Source organism: Nyctereutes procyonoides, unplaced genomic scaffold, assembly GCF_905146905.1.
Source record: "Nyctereutes procyonoides isolate TBG_1078 unplaced genomic scaffold, NYPRO_anot_genome, whole genome shotgun sequence".
Classification (NCBI taxonomy): Eukaryota; Metazoa; Chordata; class Mammalia; order Carnivora; family Canidae; genus Nyctereutes; species Nyctereutes procyonoides.
In genome coordinates, this window is record NW_026575159.1 from 31,097,768 (window position 1) to 31,116,460 (window position 18,693).

General features: G+C 66.7%; 1 protein-coding gene across 1 annotated transcript; it reads right to left on the reverse strand.

Moving 5' to 3' along the window:
• Window positions 1–270: 270 nt before the first annotated feature.
• Window positions 271–12,196, reverse strand: GPR20 (G protein-coupled receptor 20). Its single transcript, XM_055314391.1, has 2 exons — window positions 12,131–12,196; window positions 271–1,382 (listed from the first exon to the last, which is right to left on the reverse strand). Exon 2 carries the CDS (start codon window positions 1,354–1,356, stop codon window positions 286–288), a length of 1,071 nt encoding a protein of 356 aa, XP_055170366.1. The 5' UTR covers window positions 1,357–1,382; window positions 12,131–12,196; the 3' UTR covers window positions 271–285.
• Window positions 12,197–18,693: the final 6,497 nt, after the last annotated feature.

Here is an 18,693-nt window from a genome sequence, read left to right on the forward strand (position 1 = left end):
CAGCACCCCTGCCGTCCCTCTGAGTTTTGGCTGGACACGGACCATGCCCCCGGATGGTCGGCATCCACCGTCAGACAGCCACGTCCACGAGAAGCCCGCGGCAGACGGTGCTGCTCACGCGCGCCGTGTGGCCTCGAACCCTCCCTGCGGTGCCCCGGGGGGCCGTCACCCATCCATCTGGGGGAACCCGGCCCGCCCGCCCTCCTGGGCAGAACTGATGTCTCCGCTGCCCTTGCCCTGGCCTGGCCAGCCCCGGCCTCTGGTCCCCTTGCGGCGACTGGCCCACTAAGCGCCAGGCCCGTCGGCCAGGTCCTGCGTGAAGGCGCTGGGGCCGGCGCCGAGGATGTGGTTGTGGCCCGAGCCCCGGGAGCTCTTGTGCATGCTGACCATGTTGCTGCTATTGGGCTCGTACCCGGCTCCATGCCGGCGGAAGAGGCCGCGGACGGTGGCCTGGAAGCCGCTGGTGACAAAGCAGTAGACGATGGGGTCCATGCAGCTGTTGAGGCTGCTGAGGGTCACGGCCACGTGGTAGGCCACGAGGCTGGCGTGGTGCGGCACATCCGGCCACAGTGCCACGGCCACCTGGCGGGCGTGGAAGGGCGTGAAGCAGACGAGGAAGATGACGAGCACGGTGAGCAGCAGCTGCATGGCCCGCACGCGGCGCTGGCGGCCCTGGCGCAGCAGGCCCTGCCGCGACAGGGCGCACACGATGCGGCCCGTGAACACGCTGATGACCAGCAGCGGCAGCAGGAACTCCAGGACGGTGAGCGCGAGGACGCGGCAGCAAGGCCTGCCGCCCGCCGCCACGCCCAGCACCGACAGGGTCACGGCCCCCGCCGCCAGCCACACGAAGGCGCACGTGGCCCTGGCGCAGGCGGGCTGGCGCCAGCGGCGGGAGCCGTCGGGCTGCACGATGGCCAGGTAGCGGTCCACACAGATGCAGGTGAGGAAGAGGACGGAGCAGTGCATGTTGAGGAAGTAGCCGAAAACGTGCGGGAAGGCGCATCGCAGGCAGCCGCGCGTGCCATAGAAGACGGCGAAGCGCGTGGGCAGGGACAGCCCCACCAGCAGGTCGGTCACAACCAGGTTGATGGTGTAGATGACCGATGGCGTCTTGGCCTGGGTGCGGCAGCAGAAGACGTACAGCGCCAGCCCGTTGAGCACCAGCCCCGCCAGGAAGATGACGCCGTGCACGGCCATCAGCACCAGCCACAGCCCCGGGAAGGCGGCGTGCAGCTCCTCGTCCAGCCGGGCGAACTGCTGGAACAGGGGATTCTCCGGCTCGCTGCTGTTGGCCACCGCCGTGGCGTTGGGGGCCGCCGGGGCCCAAGACCCCACGGGAGACGCAGAGGACATGACGGTGGCCGGCACGCGGCGTGGGCCTGGAAGGAAGGAGACGGGTCACCTCCGGATGTCAGAGCTGGGCCTGCTTACCTGCTCACCGAGTCCCCAGCATTCCCATCGTTGGGCCTTTGCCCCGCTGGGGCCCTAAAATGCCTGCCCTCTGCCCTCTGCCCTCTGCCCTCCGCGGGACCCACCCCCCTTGCACTTGCCGGGGTGGAGCTTCAGCAGAATGTGAGTGTCCTGAGCCGTGCTCCTCACTCCTCAGTGTATTAGGAAGTAAAGCCCCGCGCTGGGGACGCCTGGGGGGCCTTTGGCTCAGGGCGTGACCCCGGGGTCCCGGGATCAAGTCCCGCATTGGGCCCCCCCGTGGGGAGCCTGCTTCTCCCTCTGCCTCTGTCTCTGCCTTTCTCTGTGTCTCTCATGAATAAATAGATAAAATCTTTAAAAAAGGGAAAAGGCCCTTGCTGTGCAGCCCCGGCCCACGACTGCTGGGGAGGATGAGGGGGTGGCACAGGTAAGCTGTAGAGACACATTGTCTGTTCGGAGACTCCACCTGTTCGGGGTTTGGACCCAGGCTCCAGTCCTGGTTCCTCCCATACTTGCTGTGCAGCCTCAGGCAAGTCGCTTAACCTCTCTGGGCTCCTTCCTAACCTGTATGGCTGGGGTTGGGAGCCGCCAGGAGGATCTGCCGAGCCCAGCAGCGCTGGAGAAACCCCAGTGTGAGCTGCTGAGGGATCAACTGGGTCGTGATGGCCCCGCCTGGCCGCCCCCACCCCCACGCGTCAGACCCCGTCCTCCAGGCCAGCCATCTGTCCTCGCCTCCTCTGAGGCTGGTGGCGGGTCAGTGCCCGGCCCGGGGTCCAAGCACCTGCTCCCCCACCCCCTGCCCGCTGGGAGCCCGGAGCCCCGGAGCCCCTGCCCTGCAGCAGTGGGGCGGGTGTGAGTTAAATAAACGCTGCGCTCCCTGCGGCGCAAGGCCCGCCCCCCTGTTTATGTTCCTGCGCTGCGTGTTTAACTTGCCGAGATTTATCTCTATTTATAAGTGAAGGGTTAACAGGCCCCCCGCCCCCACCCTGGCCAGGCTGATGCTCCAAATAAGGACATTTCTGACTTTTTCAGGAGAAAGGAGCTGAGAAGCAGGGAGGAAGGGTGCCTAGCGGGGCATCCTGGCCGCAGTGTGCCCTCCCCCCACCTGCCAGGGGAAAGGAAGACCCCCCACCCCAGCCCCCTGGCCCGGTGGCCGTGGGCCGTAGCTGTGAGCAGACCGGACACTGCCCACAGTCCCCCCAGCTGCCCGCCGGCCTCGGGGAGCAGGCTCACTGTGGCAGCTCTGCCCCGGGACTGGGGATCCTGAGTTCTCCTGGGGGTGAGGGGGGCACCAAGTGGGCAGCCTGGGGGGGAGGCGCAGCGGAGGAGTCCTTGCTGCCTGAGGCTCGGGCTCCCGCCTGGCCTGGAGGAGGTGCGGGCTGGGGGGTCAGATGGCGCCTCTGCCCTTGGGCTCAGAGACGTCAGCACCTGCTGAGGCCATCAGCTCTGCCTCTGGGCCCCCAGCTGCCCAGGGCCCAGGCCACACCTGCCCCATGGGGGCCCTGGGCTCAGCCCCCCGCCCCGTCCTTCTGGGCCGGGCTGGGCTCTGTGTGGACCCGAACACGCGGGGCCGCTGGCCGTGTGTGTGGATGCTGCCTCAGGCAGACGGGGAGGCCCGAGGGGCGTCCGGGTGGGGAGAGATCTTCCAGGGACTGAGCAGGAGCCGGAGGCCACCAGGCTGGGAACCCGGAGGCTCGGGCCATGGGGGGCCCCAGGATTGCCCCCGTGGAGGCGACGGATGCCTCCCAGCCTGTCTCTCTACCGCGAGAAAATAAATGAGCCTTGGCAAAGCCTGGAGGAGCGCTGGGCGCTGGCTCCAGGGACGCACGGCGAGCAGCGTTCTGGATTTCCTTCCACATGCTTTTTGGTTTTCCAATGTGTCTGCAGTAGGTTCGACTCAGTGTCACAGGGAGAGACAAATAATAAACATTACAGAACGTTTCCTCTGGGAGACAGTCCCAGGATGACGCCGGCCCCGGGGATCCTGCCCTTCCAGGAAACTCCCCCGGGCCTGCCTCACACGCTGGCCAGCGGCCGGCTCAAGATGCCCGAGGGTCCAGGCCAGGGCTGCCAGGGTGCTCGGCCTGGGGGGGCGGTGGGCAGGGTGCTCAGGACGCCCCAGGACCTGACAGGTGAGGAGAGATGGAGGTGTCCATGCAGTCTGAACCCTGATCCCAAACAAAGCTGAGCCCTGATCCCAGTAATATGAGGAACCTCAATCCTGCTGTACACTGAGCCCTGATCCAGATCGGACTCTGAGTTCTGTTCTTGGGCACATACCAAACCCTGATCCTGTCACTTACTGAGCCCTGATCCTGGTCGCAGCCTGAGCCCTGACCCTGGTCACAAACTGACCCCTGACCCTGGTCACACTCTGAGCCCTGACCCTGGTCACACCCTGAGCCCTGACCCTGGTCACAAACTGACCCCTGACCCTGGTCACACACTGAGCCCTGATCCTGGTCACACCCTGACCCTAACCCTGGTCACACTCTGAGCCCTGACCCTGGTCACAAACTGACTCCTGACCCTGGTCACACCCTGAGCCCTGATCCTGGTCACACACTGAGCCCCGACCCTGGTCACACACTGAGCCCTGACCCTGGTCACACCCTGAGCCCTGATCCTGGTCACACACTGAGCCCCGACCCTGGTCACACTCTGAGCCCTGATCCTGGTCACAAACTGACTCCTGACCCTGGTCACACCCTGAGCCCTGATCCTGGTCACACACTGAGCCCCGACCCTGGTCACACACTGAGCCCTGACCCTGGTCACAGCCTGAGCCCTCATCCCTGACTTTCTACATGCACCATCTCGTCTCTTGTTCTCTCTCTGAGTCTGGCTGTCTCTGTCTCTGCCTCTGTTAGACCCCCTGCCCCCAGCACAGCCCACCCCCCTGCCTCACCTCTATGTACCATTCTTATGTAACGACCCCTCTCCAGAGCATCTGTTCACTCTGCTTTGAACAATGAGGAGCTCAACTGTAGGACTCTTGACCCCGTGTTTGGTCTGTGGAAGTGGTCCCCCGGGCAGTGGCCCGCTGATGGTCTCCTGATCCTGCCCCACGGCACCCGGCCCACCCCTCTCTGGGGCAGGGAGGAACTGGGCTGGGAGCTTCTGGGCTGAGCAGCCCCCTCTCCCCGTTCCCCCACACGGCCTCAGGAAGGACTTACACTCTCTGGGCTTCAGTTTCCCTGTTGGCCTCCCCACGACTCCTTGACACCTCATTGAGGTGGCTTCCCCTGCCAACCCCCGAATCTGTTCTGGTCAAGGATGTGACCCTCAGCCAAGAGTCCCGCTCCACCTGACACATGGCCAGCACCCCTGTGCTCCTGCCACCCAGGCCTGCGGCTCCCCCTTGCCTCCCCCTGCCCGCTCTCCCACGGTGCCCACACAGGGCCCCCACCCTGCCTGCCGGCCAGGGCCTATGCATGCTCCCACAGGAAGATGGGAGTCAGGGCAGTGGGAGGTGTCCCAGCGGGCGGTGGCCAGAGCCGTCGTGTAGTGGGAGTGTTTGCACAGTAGCCGTGGCCAGCAGAGGTTGGTCCCGCATACCACCCGCCACTCTGGGGTTGCGAATGAGCCTCTCTGAGCAGAGCCTTCCTCCCACTGATTCTGAGCGGATTCACCGTGCCGGGTAACTGTCCTGGCCTCTGCGCCTCCTGTGCTCACTCTCAGGGCAACCAAAGCTCAGGGAGGGACAGGCCAGGACTCGAACCGGGGTCTGCCTGGGGCGAGCCCACAGCCAGCCCCCCGGTCCTCAGGGAGGACGGGGGCACCCAGGCTAGTGGCCCCCTCCGCCGGCAGGCCCATGGCACCCACTCCCCACGTGCCTCGCTCTCCGCTTGGCCTCTAAATATAGCCTGGAATGAGGGGAAAGGAGAGAAGGTTCTGCTCCTCTGTGGGGACAGCCTGGCCCCGGGCCTGCCCGCCCAGGCGGAGGGCAGAGGCACAGACCTGGCCCTCGACGGGCCCGGGCGGTGAGCGAGCAGAGGCCCAGGGGCCCGGGTTCCAGTGGGGCGAGGCACGCCCGGCCCAGCAACCTCCGGCTGTCCTCGGCCCTGCCCGCGAGCCTGGCTCCCTTCATCTGCTAAGTGGGGTCACTAGTGCCTTCCACTGCCTGAGGGGGGAGGCACGGCTGTCCTGGGAGCCAGTCTGACAGCGGTGGCACAGCCCTGTCCCCTCCCCCTTCCTGGCAGGTGTCCTGGGCCTGGCTGAGGTGGAGCAGACCTCAGAGCCGGGCCAGCTGGCTGGAGCCCCGTGGGCAGAGGCCACATCCTCGTAGTGCTTGGCACGGTGCCGGCCCGGGGCCTAGAAACTTGTAGGGCAACCGTCCTGGGCTCGCAGCCCCTGGCCTGCCCACTGCCCCGCTGGCTCCGCCGGCGCACGTCAGGTGCTTCTCCAGGCGGAACAGAGGGAGGCAGGCTGCTCTCCGGGGCTTGGGGTCAGTCGGGAAGGACTCGGCAGGGTGGGCGCGGGGGCCGTCACCCGTCCTAAACCTGGTTCTTCTTAGAACAGACCCCAGTGCCCTCACCTGTAAGTGGGCCCAGGCGGTGAGTCAGGAGGCAGCAGGGCAGGGCCCGGAGGGGTCCTGGTGGGCGGGGGCAGGGCCACGTGCGGACACAGGTGAGCGCTAGGAAGAGGGGGCCCCTTCGGTAGCAGGCTCTCTGCCCGTCATTGGGCCCCCAGGTGTGAGTCCCGGTTCTGGTGGGCTTTCCTCCCCCTCACCGGCTCCAGCTCTGCAGGGGCCTCTCCCTCCCCGCCTCTTTCCTTCCTCCCCTCTTCCCGCTCCTGCCTGTCTCGTGGAAGTGTGGGGTCTCATTGGGAGGACCCTCCCAGGTCTCCCCCCCCCCCCGCACACTTGTCTTGCCATCCGCACAGTGGGCACCTGCACCTCTGAAGTGCTCCAGGGCTTGGACACGTCCGTGTCTCAGGAGTGCTCCAGACGGCTCCTCCAGGGAGCAGGGCAGAGGAGGGATGGGGGCCTCCTGGGGCCCTGGGCAGGATGGCTTAGCCTCCCTTCCCCGTTTGTGGCTTGGTCCTGCTCCATCCTCAGCCTTGTTCTTGGGCCCATGCAGCGCTGAGCCCAGGGATGAGCTGCCCAGGGCTGTGGTGGCCAGTCCCCCGGGGACTTTCACCCACAGCTCTCTCCTCCCTGGGGTGGCCCACCGGTCGGAGGTGAGACTCAAGGTGCTGACGGCCACCAGGACCAAGCGCAGAGACCAAGTCCTGAGGAGATGGCTCTGGTGCCTGGATCCAGCCCTGCCTGAAGCTGGCATCCTGGGGCTTGTTGGTTAAATGAAACTATCCTCCCCCTCTTTGGCCTACATTACTCTGAACTGAGTTTCCATAGCTTGTGGCTGAAATAATCCTACCAATACACTCTGATCCACACAGGATCTCTTCTGTTCAGATGCCTCTTCCTTCAGGGAGCCCTCCCTGGTTGCCCTAAGTACATTTGTGGCCTCTTTTGGGCCCTTGGAGCACCGTGGCTCTGTCATTGCCTGGCCACTTGCCTGGTTTCCCTGCCCGTCCGTGAATTTCTGCAGAGGAGAGGATTGCAGAGACATTCAGAACCCTCGAGGGGATGAGCAGTGGATTCCTGAGAGCTTAGCTTGCTCTCCTCGAGAACAGGGAGCTCGCACCCGGTTAGCCTGCTGCCTGTTCAGCTGCTCGGAAGACAAAGTCTTCCTCTATTGCAGTGCAGACTGGCTCCCCGCGAGCCCAGCCTAGGGCCTCTGGCCCCTCCGCTTGGCCCCACCTGCTGACTGTCACCGCCTGCCCCCGGAAGCGAGAGGGGAGCAAGTGGAAAGGACATCTGGCTTCCTGCAACAGCAGGTACAATATCGGGACGGGGACTGAGCACAGTAGGACACAGGACACAGAGACGGGGGGTTCAGCAACTAAGCTGGGGTCACCCAGCTGGGCCTTGGGGCTTGCCACCCCACGGGTGACCCTGAAGGCAACCTTTCTCATGCAGAGAGCCCTTGGGGTGTTTCCGTGGGGGGCCCCGGGGTTCCCTCCCCTATGCCAGGCCTTCCATTTTCCAGGTGAGAACTTGATGCCTTGGTGGGGGGGACAGGGTCCGATTTAGAGCCAGGCCTGACAACCCCCCCATCACCCCAGGGTTCCCCTGACACCTGCAGGGTGCGTTGGGTGGAGTAGATGGGCCTCCAGCTGGCATGGTGGCTGGGAGCCACAGGGCCGTGGGATCAGGGAAGGCTTCCTGGAGGAGACAGCGGACTCGAGGTGTGGAAGCCTGGGTGAGCAGCCTAGGAGGCTGAGGCCAGGAGCCACCCTCACAGGGCCTTGAACACTGTGCAAGGTGCCGGGACCGGATCCGGCCCAAGGGCGGCAGGCTCCTGGGCAGGGGTGACCTCGTAGGTCTCCTTCCTGCACCACTTCCTGCCCCAGCCAGCCTTGGAGGAGGGCTCCGCCCCAGAGCACCTGGTGCAGGTGTGGCCAGAGGTGGACGGGAGGGGGGCAGGAGGGGGAGCGTGGTGAGGGCAGTGTTTCCTTCTGACCCCAACCTCCCTGACCCCTGCAGGTGGGGAGGCCCCTCCCCCCCCCAGCCGGGCATCACAGGCCTCCCAGAGCTTGGTTGAGATGCTCCAGGAGAAGCCCGCGTGGTCGGGGCCCTTCCCAGGAGGGACCTGAGGCCCCCGATGGGTAGGGGGCCCCCTCTCCAGTCCTCCAGCACCCCAACAGTCTGATGGCCCTCTGTGTACCCTCTGACCTCTTGCTTTTGCCCAAGCTACTCCTCCACCTGGAAGGCTTCCCTGCCCTCCCATCTTTGGGACTTTGGGCCAGCCCTCCACAGGAAACCCTCCTGGAGGGGAGGGTGGAGGGTGGGGGCTCCTCTGGAGGGAGGGGTGGGGCTGCAGGGCAGGGGTGGGGCTGCAGGGGGAGTGTGGGCTGCGCTCCCATCTGCGCCTCCGGCACCACCCGACAGCCCAGCACAGAGCCTCATCCATCTCTCTGGGGGCTGAGGGAACGTCACCGAGCCCTGCCAAGGCCTGCAGGGTGAGGCCGCCTCTCACCCTGGCCTGCAGCGCCTGCCTATCCCACCCCTGACCTGGGCCCTCGCAACCCACCCGGTGTTCTGGGCGCCAACCTGGAATCGGTTTCCACCGGTCCTCCCAGCCAGGAAGGGCTGTCCCCTCCTCCAGGGAGCCCACCCAGTTACCCTGGTGGGTCTGGGCCCGTCCCTGTCACCCCGCCCCTGGTGCTGGTCAAACAGGGCTTAGCTAGAGTTGTGGAGCGGTTTCCTCACCGGAGATGCTGGGTGTCATCTCTGTCTAGCGCCGAGGCACCTGGGTCCCCACCTGAAGGGTCATCCAGGGTGCTCAGAGCCTGGCTTCTCAGAGCCTCTGTGATGCTCGCTCTCGTACCCTGGGAATCTTCCAGAGCAGGGAGTCCTTTGCCTCTGTCCTCCCCACCCAGCCTGGTGGCCGCACCAAGCGGCGGGGGCTGCACTCCCCTGCTTCGGCTCTCAGCTCGCTGGTCTGTGCCCCGTGCCCCACACGCATGCAAGGTCAGGAGCTGGGACCTGCCCGCGGACCCCAGGGGGTCCCCTCCTTGGCCAAGGTGGGCGTGTCCTGCCATCTTGGCTCCTGCCCAGGCTGCCCTTGACCCCTGGGGACAGCAACCCTGCAGCCCACTGCCTGCGGCCGGCCATGTAGGGCACGGGGGCAGGTGGCAGCCCGGAGCTTGGTCTGTGCGGGGTCAGGGGGAGAGGGGCAGGCATGGAGGGCAGGCCCAGTCTGTCCCTGACCGAGGTGCCAAGAGCATCTGTGGTGGCCCAGGCACCTTCAGGATGCCTGAAAGCCACTCAGCAGCTTACAGATGAGGGAGCAGAGGCCCCGAGAAGTGAGCAACGTGCCCTGGGTCGCACAGCATAAAGTTGGCGGAGCTGGGAATCAAACCCAGGTCCACTGCTTCGGGTGCAGGCAGGAGAGGGACCAGGGTCGGCGGCTGGCATCTGTGGACCTGGGGCTTGTGCACCAGGGCACTGCCGGGGCGTACGTACCTGTGCATGCCCATGCTGCTGGGGGGTGACCCTCATAGCCTCCCGAGGCCAAAATAGCCATTATTGGGGGAACCATCTGCCTGTTTATTTTTACGATTATTCTTGGTTTCACGGCATCTGCTTTAGAACATCGCCTGCTGTTTTTGGCTGGTCTGAGCCTCTCTGCTTATTCCATCCAGGGACTGCTGGGTCCCCACTGAGGTCCCCGACAGGGGCCAGCCTGGCCCTGGGTCCCCTAGCAGGTCCCAGGTGGCGGCAGCAGCCGGAATCTAGGTTCCTATCCGGGCCTGGCTTCCTCCACCCGGCTCAGGGACAGGGGTCACTGGAGGGGGTGGGTGGAGCGCTGTTGAGAAGGGCACCTGGTCGCCATCGGACCTGACCCTGCTCACAGGCCACCATCTGCGTGGTCTCTCTGGGAGGGGCGGCTCCAGGCCGGGCTGCCCGTGGAGGTCCCGCCGGTGCTCACAACCCTGGGGTGCCCACAGCGGCGTGAACCACTCCTGCTTCCCTGGGGGCAGATCCTCAGGCGGGCACTCGTGGCCCTTGCACCTGCTCTTCCCTCTGCCCAGCAAGTGTCTCTGCCCGTGTCACCTGCTGCAGGCCCCTGGTCCCCAGCTCACAGGGTCCTCCCTCAGCCCCTGCACTCCCCTCCAGTGAGGGAGAGCTGTGATCCCGCAGTTCAGGGCTCCCCCCCCAGACCACTCCTCCTAGTTCCTCCTAGGCTCCTGCTGACTCCTCCCGAGATGCTCCTGTTCTGCGTTGCCGTTGCTGTTGCTGGTGAGGACGCTGGTTTCCAGGATGGTAGGCGGTGTGTCCGGGTCACTCGGGGGTGGGGTGGGGGTGGAGAGGCTGCGATTTGAGCTGTGCTCCGTGGAGCCTCCTGCCTACCCCAGGCCACCAAAGGCTGACTGCAGCCCCCTGTGCAGACGGGGGATTGGAGCCCCGGGTTGGGGGGCCAGCAGCTCGCCCCAGGCCCCACAGCCCTGCATCGGGGTCCAACTTGCGGGTAGGACCCTGAGCTTTGGGGTGGGGGGTCACACCTGACCTCGAAGCCCCAGTGGAGCAGGTGCAGAGGGCACAGAGGATCCCAGGCGGGGCTGGCTCCACCATACGGAGCTCCGGCTGGGGATGAGGTTGGGGGTGTGGGTAAGAAAGTGGCTTGGGAGTGACGGGCGCAGGAGGGGCCCCAGAGGACCTGGGGAGCAGGGCTTCGGGGCAGTGGAGGAGCCGGGACCCTCGAGAGGCCCGAGGGTCAGCTTGGGCTCCGCTCGCTGCAGGGCAGCACCCTGGCGGGGGGTGGGGGGGGCGGGGCGGGGCCAGTGGGCTCAGCCGGGGTGTCCTCAGGGGCATCCTCATCCTCCTACCTCAGGGCACCTCCACAGGGAAGCCCTCCCAGATCGCCCAGCCCCCCCAGCCACCTTCTCTGTCCGCCTTGCTTTGTCTTTCCGCTGCCCTCCCACCACCTGGCGGCTGGCTGTCATTCCCTTTCCTGTGTCCCGTCTTCCCCTGCGGGGCTGGCGGTCCCAGGAGGGCAGGGCCTGGGCTGGCTGCATGACCCGATGGCCCCTTTGGGCCTTGGTTCTGTCTCCCGTGAAGTGGGCGTGTGGAGACGCACCCCCTCACATCAGGTGCCCTGGGACGGCCGAGAGCCACGTGCAGGTGCTCGGAGAACCCCCCTCCCACACACACCAGGGCTCCAGGGGCAGCAGCCCCCCCACCCCCCACCCCTGTTTTTGCCAAGGCTCAGAGAGGGGCGGCGACTTGCCCACGGCCACTGGGCGGGGAAGCCGTCAGAGGGGAGGGGGCACCCCAGGCACCCCACCAGCTGGGGGTGGCCACGCGGGGGCCAGTGGGCAGGCCCAGCCGCCGCCCGAGGGCCGCGAGCTCCCCCACCACCCCTCCAGCCCTCCAGCCCCGGCGTGCCGAGGTTGCACAGCTGCTCCTTGTCTGTCCCTCCGGCACCCTGGCCACAGGCCAGTTCCCAACCCGCCCGCCCCCCTCGGGACCCTGTTCCCGCAGCCCTTCTCCCAGGGCGCTTGCCGCGGCCCGAGCCAGGCAGGGGCAGTGCCAGCTCCGGGGCTTACGCGGGGGACGGGGGGCCAGCTGCCCCGGGCCTCAGGTTCCCCACGGGGAGCCCGAGCCCTCGAAGCCGCACCCCTGCCCTGCCCCAGCCCCGGAGGCCAGCGGCCCAATGCTGCTCAGCACCGGGCCTCCCGGGGCCTGGCCTCCGCCGCCCCCTGTGCCTCGACAGGTGTGAAAACTGAGGCACAGCTTTGGGCGCCCGTGGCCCAGCAGCGAGATGCTGAATGAATGAGCGCGCGGATGAATGAAATCCAGGGAAGGGGGCGTGGGAGCAGCACGGGTGGGGTTCTGGGGTCAGGAGGGAGGTCCCCACAGCCCCCCGGAGCCCCCGCTCCCCTCTCTCCACCCAGCCCGGCCAGCTGCCAGCAGCCACCTCGCCCGCGCCCTCCGGTCTCGGTTTTTCCATCTGTACAATGGCCCCCTGCGGGGTGCGACCTCGAGGCCCCTCTCAGGCTCTGGCCTCCCCCCTCCCCAGGTCCGGGGGCAGGTCCTCAGCCCCTCGGCCCCCGCGGCCCCTGTGCTGCCTGCCCTGCTGGGGACTGAGGACGCTCGGGCACCGTCAGGCTCTCGGGGGACTCACCGCACCTTCGCCTGCTCCGCGGCTGGAGACAGAGGCGGCGCAGCTGAGCCCGGCGACCTCCTCGGGGCAGCTCTGCGGGCCACTCGGTCCGCGCCCGACCCGCCTTCCTGGGGCCTGACGTCAGGCCCGCGCCGGGGCTCCTTTTGGGCAAAGCGGAGGGGTGGGGGCGGGGTGGGGGCGGGGCGGGCTCCTTTCCCGGGCCGGCCCCCTGGAGGAGCCTGTTTCCAAGGCCTGGGGGAGGGAGCCAGGGGCAGCAGCGGGCAGCTCGCCCCCGCTCAGACAGAAGAGGAAACTGAGGCACGGGGGCGCAGAGCCAAAGCTGCAGCACCCGGGTTGGGGGGCGCCGAGCTGGGGCTGGCTCTGGGTCCTCCTAGTGCCCGGTCTGGGGGAGGATGCAGGCCCCCCCCAGAGTGCAGGGCGCTCCCGTGTGACAGGGGAGGGGGACTGTTCCTCCCACGTCTGCCCACCGTGGCTCTGCGGGCTCGTGAACTGCTCTCTGGGTTTTCTGTGTTTGGCGTGTTCTGAGCCTGGGTGTGTCTGTGCACCCGGGACCTGGGCCCGCACCCTAGCATCTGGCCCCTGTGGGTGCCCCTCCCGCATGTCCCTGGGGCGGATGTGGCTTCCCAGGGGCGCAAGCATGCCGGGTGTGTTGGTGGGGCCAGCACCAGCCCGGGGCCCCTACGGGACCTGCTGTGACCCTTGCAAGCGCTACCACCCCGTGGGGACATGTGGGGTCGGGTGCATGGGAAAGACCTGGAGGTGACCAGGGCCCCCGGGATGGGGCAGCGGGTTGAAAATCTCGGTAGCCAGGCCTGATCTGGGAGTGGTGGCCGGGAGGGACAGGGTGGCGGCCCGTGGGCAGCCTGGGCCAGTCGGGGTTTCGCGGTTGGAGGGGGGCCGCGTGCGGGGCAGGGGGAGCTCAGGGGTGGCTCTGGGCTGTCCCCTCTCCAGGAGTGCCCTGTCCAGTCTCCCATCCCCGTGCTGCTCCTCACTCATGCGGGCGGGGGGGGGGGCACCCAGCACCCTCCCCCAGGCACCGACTGAGCTGGTGCGTGCTGGGCACTGAGAACAGAGACGCTGCTGCCTGAGACCAGGCCCCGGGCCCTGAGATCTTAGTCTGGGGGGGCCACCAGGGCAGCCAACAACCAGCTGGGGAAGGGTGCGGCCGGGAGGGCAAGGTGGGCAGAGGGCCGACAGGTCAGGGTCCCCGGACCAGAGGGCGGGGATACGCAGTGGAGCAGGGAGTGACCTGAGCCCGTCCACTCCGGGGCTTAGCTGCCCTGTGGGAACCAGAGTGGTGGACTGGGCCTGAGGGCAGTGGGGAGCCATCGAAGATTCTGGGGGAGGGTGGTTCCCGGAGCAGCTTCCCTGCTATTTCGGGGCCCAGCCCACAGGCTACCATTGCTCTTCTTAGAAGCCTGTGCTCTGTGTCTTGGGAGGGGAAGCGGGGCCCAGGAAGGCGATGGAGTCTCTGGCCCAGGGCGGCCCGGCCCCAGGCTAGCAAGGCGGGGCACCCAGGATCTTGCCGAGGGAGTGTCCAGGCCCTGTTGTTTCTGTACAGGGCAGCCTGGAGCCGCCAGGATGTGGGCGGGGGCCGGAGGGCTGAGCCAGTGGAGGCTCGAATTTTATGAGCTAGAGCCTGCCGCTGAGTCACGGGCAGGCCGGCCAGGCACAGGCTGGTTCCCAAAGACATCCTGGGGGGACCCTCTAGAGCAAAACACACGCCCACGGGCTGCCTGGGGAGCAGCCAGGGTGGGCTTCCGGGACCCCTCCCCCAGGGAGGCTCCTCTCTGGAGGCCCAGGGCTCCTGGGGGCGGTGGCGGGAAGGCGCTGGAGCCCATGAGGCTCCGGGGACCCCCCCATAGCCCTCAGGGGAGACCGGAGTTCAGGCACAGTCACCTCCACGGGTTGGCTCAGGCCAGGCTGTCCCTGGCTGCGGTCAGGGCATGGCCACCCCTCCTGGAGCCCCTCCCTGAGCCCGCAGGAGCCCCCCACTCTCTCAGCTGCACTGTGAACTCCTATAGCGCTGTCCCCAGGGCTCACAGCGATCCTCACCATGCGCGGCTTGTTCTGCCACAGGGACCAGAGTCTGCCATTAGGAGCGATTCAGCCACAAATAGCAGCCGAGCCACTGAGGGGGGGCTGGGGGGCAGGCAGGGGACACTCAGTGACAGCCAGGCAGGTCCCGTCACCGTGCTGGTGCCTGCGGCTCCAGACCTCATTCATCGTCCCCAGTGGCCCTTGTCTTGGTGTCACTCGAGGGTGTAAACAGCGCTGGGGCCCTGGCAGCGTGTCCTGCAGGCTGCCTGGGGTGAGCGGCTAGGGTGGGGGCCGCAGGCCAGCTCTGCAGGAGGACCCGAGCTGCTGGGAGCGCGGGGGGTGTCCCTGGAGATCACCTGGGGAAGACAGGAACAGGAGCTGAGGGGCTCCTAAGGGGTCATTGGCCACGTGTCCCTTCCATGCTCTGGACCCGCTGGTGGGGGGCAAGTCATCCACAGTGAGGGCAGGGTGGGTGGGGCCTTTCTCCCTCTCTGGGAAAGGTGGCCTCGAGGGAGGAGCGTCCCAGGCGGGGGTGTTGGGAGGCTGGGAAGGGGGAGGCCCCTGGGCAGCCCTGGCTTTGAGCCTGGCTGGACCAGTCGCTTATAGGGGCCAGGGACCATGGCCCTTCGTGTATTCCCAGAAAGTGGGGACAACACAGCCGGTGGAAGGCCCCGGGCCAGGTGCCCCTTCTCTCAGGAAGCACTTGGTCCTGTGTCACAGGGATGCTCATCTCCAGCATCCCCAGCATCTCCAGTATCCCCGGCAACCCCAGCATCCCCGGCAACACCAGTATCCCCGGCAACCCCGGCATCCCTGGCAACCCCAGCATCCCCGGCAACACCAGTATCCCCAGCATCCCCAGCATCCCCAGCAACCCCAGCATCCCTGGCAACACCAGTATCCCCAGCAACTCCAGCATCCCTGGCAACCCCAGCATCCCCAGTATCCCTGGCAACCCCAGCATCTCCAGCATCCCCAGCATCCCCAGTATCCCCGGCAACCCCAGCATCTCCGGCAACACCAGTATCCCCAGCAACCCCAGTATCCCCGGCAACCCCGGCATCCCTGGCAACCCCAGCATCCCCGGCAACACCAGTATCCCCAGCATCCCCAGCATCCCCGGCAACCCCAGCAACTCCAGCATCCCTGGCAAACCCAGCATCTCCAGCATCCCCAGCATCCCCAGTATCCCCAGCAACCCCGGCATCCCCAGCATCCCCAGCAACCCCAGCATCCCCAGTATCCCCAGCATCCCCGGCAACACCAGCATCCCCAGTATCCCCAGCATCCCCGGCAACCCCAGCATCCCCGGCAACACCAGCATCCCAGCATTCCCAGCAGAGTGGAATACCTGGAGACACCAGGGCAGGCCCTCTAGAGGGAATGAGGCTCAGGTGAGGCAGAGTCTACAAGAGCGTGAGGACGGGTGGGCTGGGAGACACTCCAGAAGGGGTGGGGCTGACTTGGGCTGCAGAACTAGACCTCGGCCACCTCGTCCCCCCTCGTGGAGGGAGAGGCGTCTGGGCACTTAGCAAGGGCCTAGTGCATAGTGACCTTGGGAACGTGCTACACAGCTCTGGGGCCATCCCGGAGATGACTCCTGGGACCACCACCCTGGGTATTACCCCCCAAGTCCCTGGACCACTCTCTATGCCATGTTTGTCGCCCAGGGGCCTCAGAGCTCATCTTGTCCCACCTTTGATTTTTTAGAGGTGGAGAAACTGAAGTCCGGGGAGGGCTAGAGACCTGCCCAAAGCCACACAGCGAATGGGTCACTGCAGATGCCGGTGGGGACCCGGCCGGGGCTTCCAGGCCACCCTCAGCAGCCACAAGGCAGCCCCGACTCTTGGGCCCATAGCCCTCTGAGGGGCCAGGCCAGGGTTGTTCCGACCTCCCGTTAAACTCAACTTCTGGGACTGTGAGAACAGCCTGCCTTGTGGGTTCGTGAGACTGTGGGCCTGGTTCTTGGTGGGCCTAGGGTGGGACGTGGGGCTGGGGGGCTTTGGTGCTGGCAGAGGTCCTGAGGCCCGGAGGAATGGCAAGGAGGTACAGAGGCGCTGGGCTGAGGTGGGGGCCCGGGTCTGCAAGGGGAGGGTCCAATCCAGGAGGGCTTGCTGGAGGAGTCTCACCCCGCTTCAGCCCCCGTGTGCATGCACACATGTGACACACAGATGTGCACACACAGATGCGCATGCACGCTGCTCTCCAGCCAACATCGAGTCCTCTTGGGAGCCCACGCCAGCCCCTCCCATTCATCCAGCTGGGCCATGGCACTGGGTGGAAGGGGCACCTCGAAGCAGGAGGAGATGGCTCGGGGTCACCGAGTCTCCCCTGAGCCAGATCTGGCCTACCCGAGGGCAGCAGCTCCTCAGGGGACCCACGGGCATCCCATGGTTCACACGTGGCTCAGCCTTGACCGTGGAGCCCACGGTGTTGGCCTCGCCTCTTACAGGGGAGCAAACCAAGGCCAGGAGTGGGGCCCTGCTCTCCAGCCTCAGACGTGGCCTCCGCCCCTCGGCCTCCCCGTGTCCAGGCAGGTGCTCCCCTGGTGGCCTGGCCCCTCACCTGCCACTGGCCAGTCGGGGTGGGGGTGCATACTGGCGGCTTCCGGGCCCACAGAGCCCATCCAGGGCCAGCTCCAGAGATGCTGGGAGGGTGGCAGGTCTCCCCCTGGGGGCAGAGAGGACGGTTTGCCCGGGGGCCACCCGGGTGCCCCGCCACAGCCTGTGCCTGCACGGCTCATTTCATCTGCCCCATCCCTGCAGGGCAGGAAGGCCGGGCCCCTCACCTCCCCTGGGCTCCACGGCTCTCTGAGGTCTCAGGATGGGGACCTTCCGGGCCTGGGGCTGAGGAGAGAGCAGAACCAACCTCTGGGCCTGTCCAGTGCAGGGGCTGTGGGGCGATGCGGGGACAGGTGTAGGGAGTCCCTTCCGGGGCCTGAGCCCTGGCACCTCCCCACAGCCTCCTGTGGCCTGGGGACGTATGGGGGGTCCCTGCTTATCCCTACTGAGTCCTGGGCACTGCCAGGTGGCTCAGTGCCACTTGGGGCCCCGCTCAGTTGACCCACGGCTGGGGCATGACCTGTGGTTTGGAGAGAGTGGCCCAGGGGTCAGTGGCTCAGCAGGCGGCGGTGGCCGAGGCTGCCGTGTATGGAGGAGCGGTTGCCGTGTGCCAGGCTTGCGCGGTCTGAGGCACTTCGGGAGTCCACCAACAGCCCCCGGCGGGGGGCACCCTTGTCGCCATCCCTGTTGGACAGAGAGGACCAGTGAGGTCACCTGCCCCAGGTCACAAGTTCGGTGGGGGACGGTGGGGCTGGGCCAGGCCCTCAGAGCCTGAGCCCCGAAGCTTCAGGAACCCACCCTGGGCATGGGGAGAAGGCGCCCCGCCACCCCCCCCCCCCGCACTCAGACAGTGCTGTCCCAAGACCCTGGACGCCCAGGTTCTGGGGGCACGGGGCCGGGGCGTGGGGGGGGGTGGGGGGACATGGCTCCCCGGGCAGAGCCAGACGGGCTCACCAAGCCAGAAGCCGGTCGCGTCCCCCGCGGGGCCTCGGGACCTGCTTTATATTTCAGCCTTCCTGGCCTCTGGACGGCCCCGTGGGACCGGAACTGCCCTGTCTGTCTGTGTCTGTTCAGCAGGCCTCGGTGGGGCGGCCGGGACGCCCAGGCTTACCTCGGGCCAGCGAGGGGGCTGTGTCCGCCAGGGACGCTGCGGCAGCAGCCGGGGCTCTAGGACGAGCCTGTCCACCTTCCCTCGCCCGAGGTGGTGAGCTCCCTGTCACTATCCATGCTCCGAGCAGAGCCCAGATGGCCCGGCCCAGAGCCGCTGCGTGGGCGCTGGTGCTGGGTGGGCAGGAGGACTCGTGGCCTCCGAGGTGTGGGACACAGAGATCCCAGGCTCTAAATGTCACTGGTTCTAAGATTCCACGATTCCACATGATTCCAAGATGTTGTCCCTTCTAAGAGCCCAGGGCCGCCGGCTCCGCTCGCATCCACAGATGGAGAATCAGACCCAGTGGCATTTCCTCTTCCTCACGCCCGCGGAGACCGAGTCCCTTCCCCTCAACGGGTCTCCGCCCTGAACGTCCTCCCACGTCTTTCTAGACCCAAGTCCACCCTCGCTTCAGGGCCGCCTCTTCCCCGAAGACCACCTGCCTTCCCTCAGCCAGCCTGCCTTCCGGGAGCAGCGTGGACCCGCATCACCCGCAGGTCTGTTTCAAGCTAGAAGTTCAGTTAATTCCTCCTGGGCAGGGCCAGAAGTTTGCTCGTTTCTCCCCGTCGGACACGCAGCACTTGTGCGGGTATACAGTAGGAGCTCAATAAATGTTCACTCATTTAAAAGTGGGGCAGGCAGGGCAGGGCTTCCGGCTACCAGGGCCCCATCATGGGCGCTTGGGCCTCTCGCCGTCACGGGGTTCCCCAGAGAGCTTCCTGGGTGCTGTATGCCTGTCCTGTATGCGGCGTAGAGTCTCGCCCTCGCTACCCCTTCTTCCTAGTGTCTAACCACACTCTCTCCTGCTGCAGCTTGG

Excerpts from the sequence above, each read along its gene's own strand:
- GPR20 (XM_055314391.1), bottom strand. The coding sequence starts at position 1,356 with ATGTCCTCTGCGTCTCCCGTGGGGTCTTGGGCCCCGGCGGCCCCCAAC.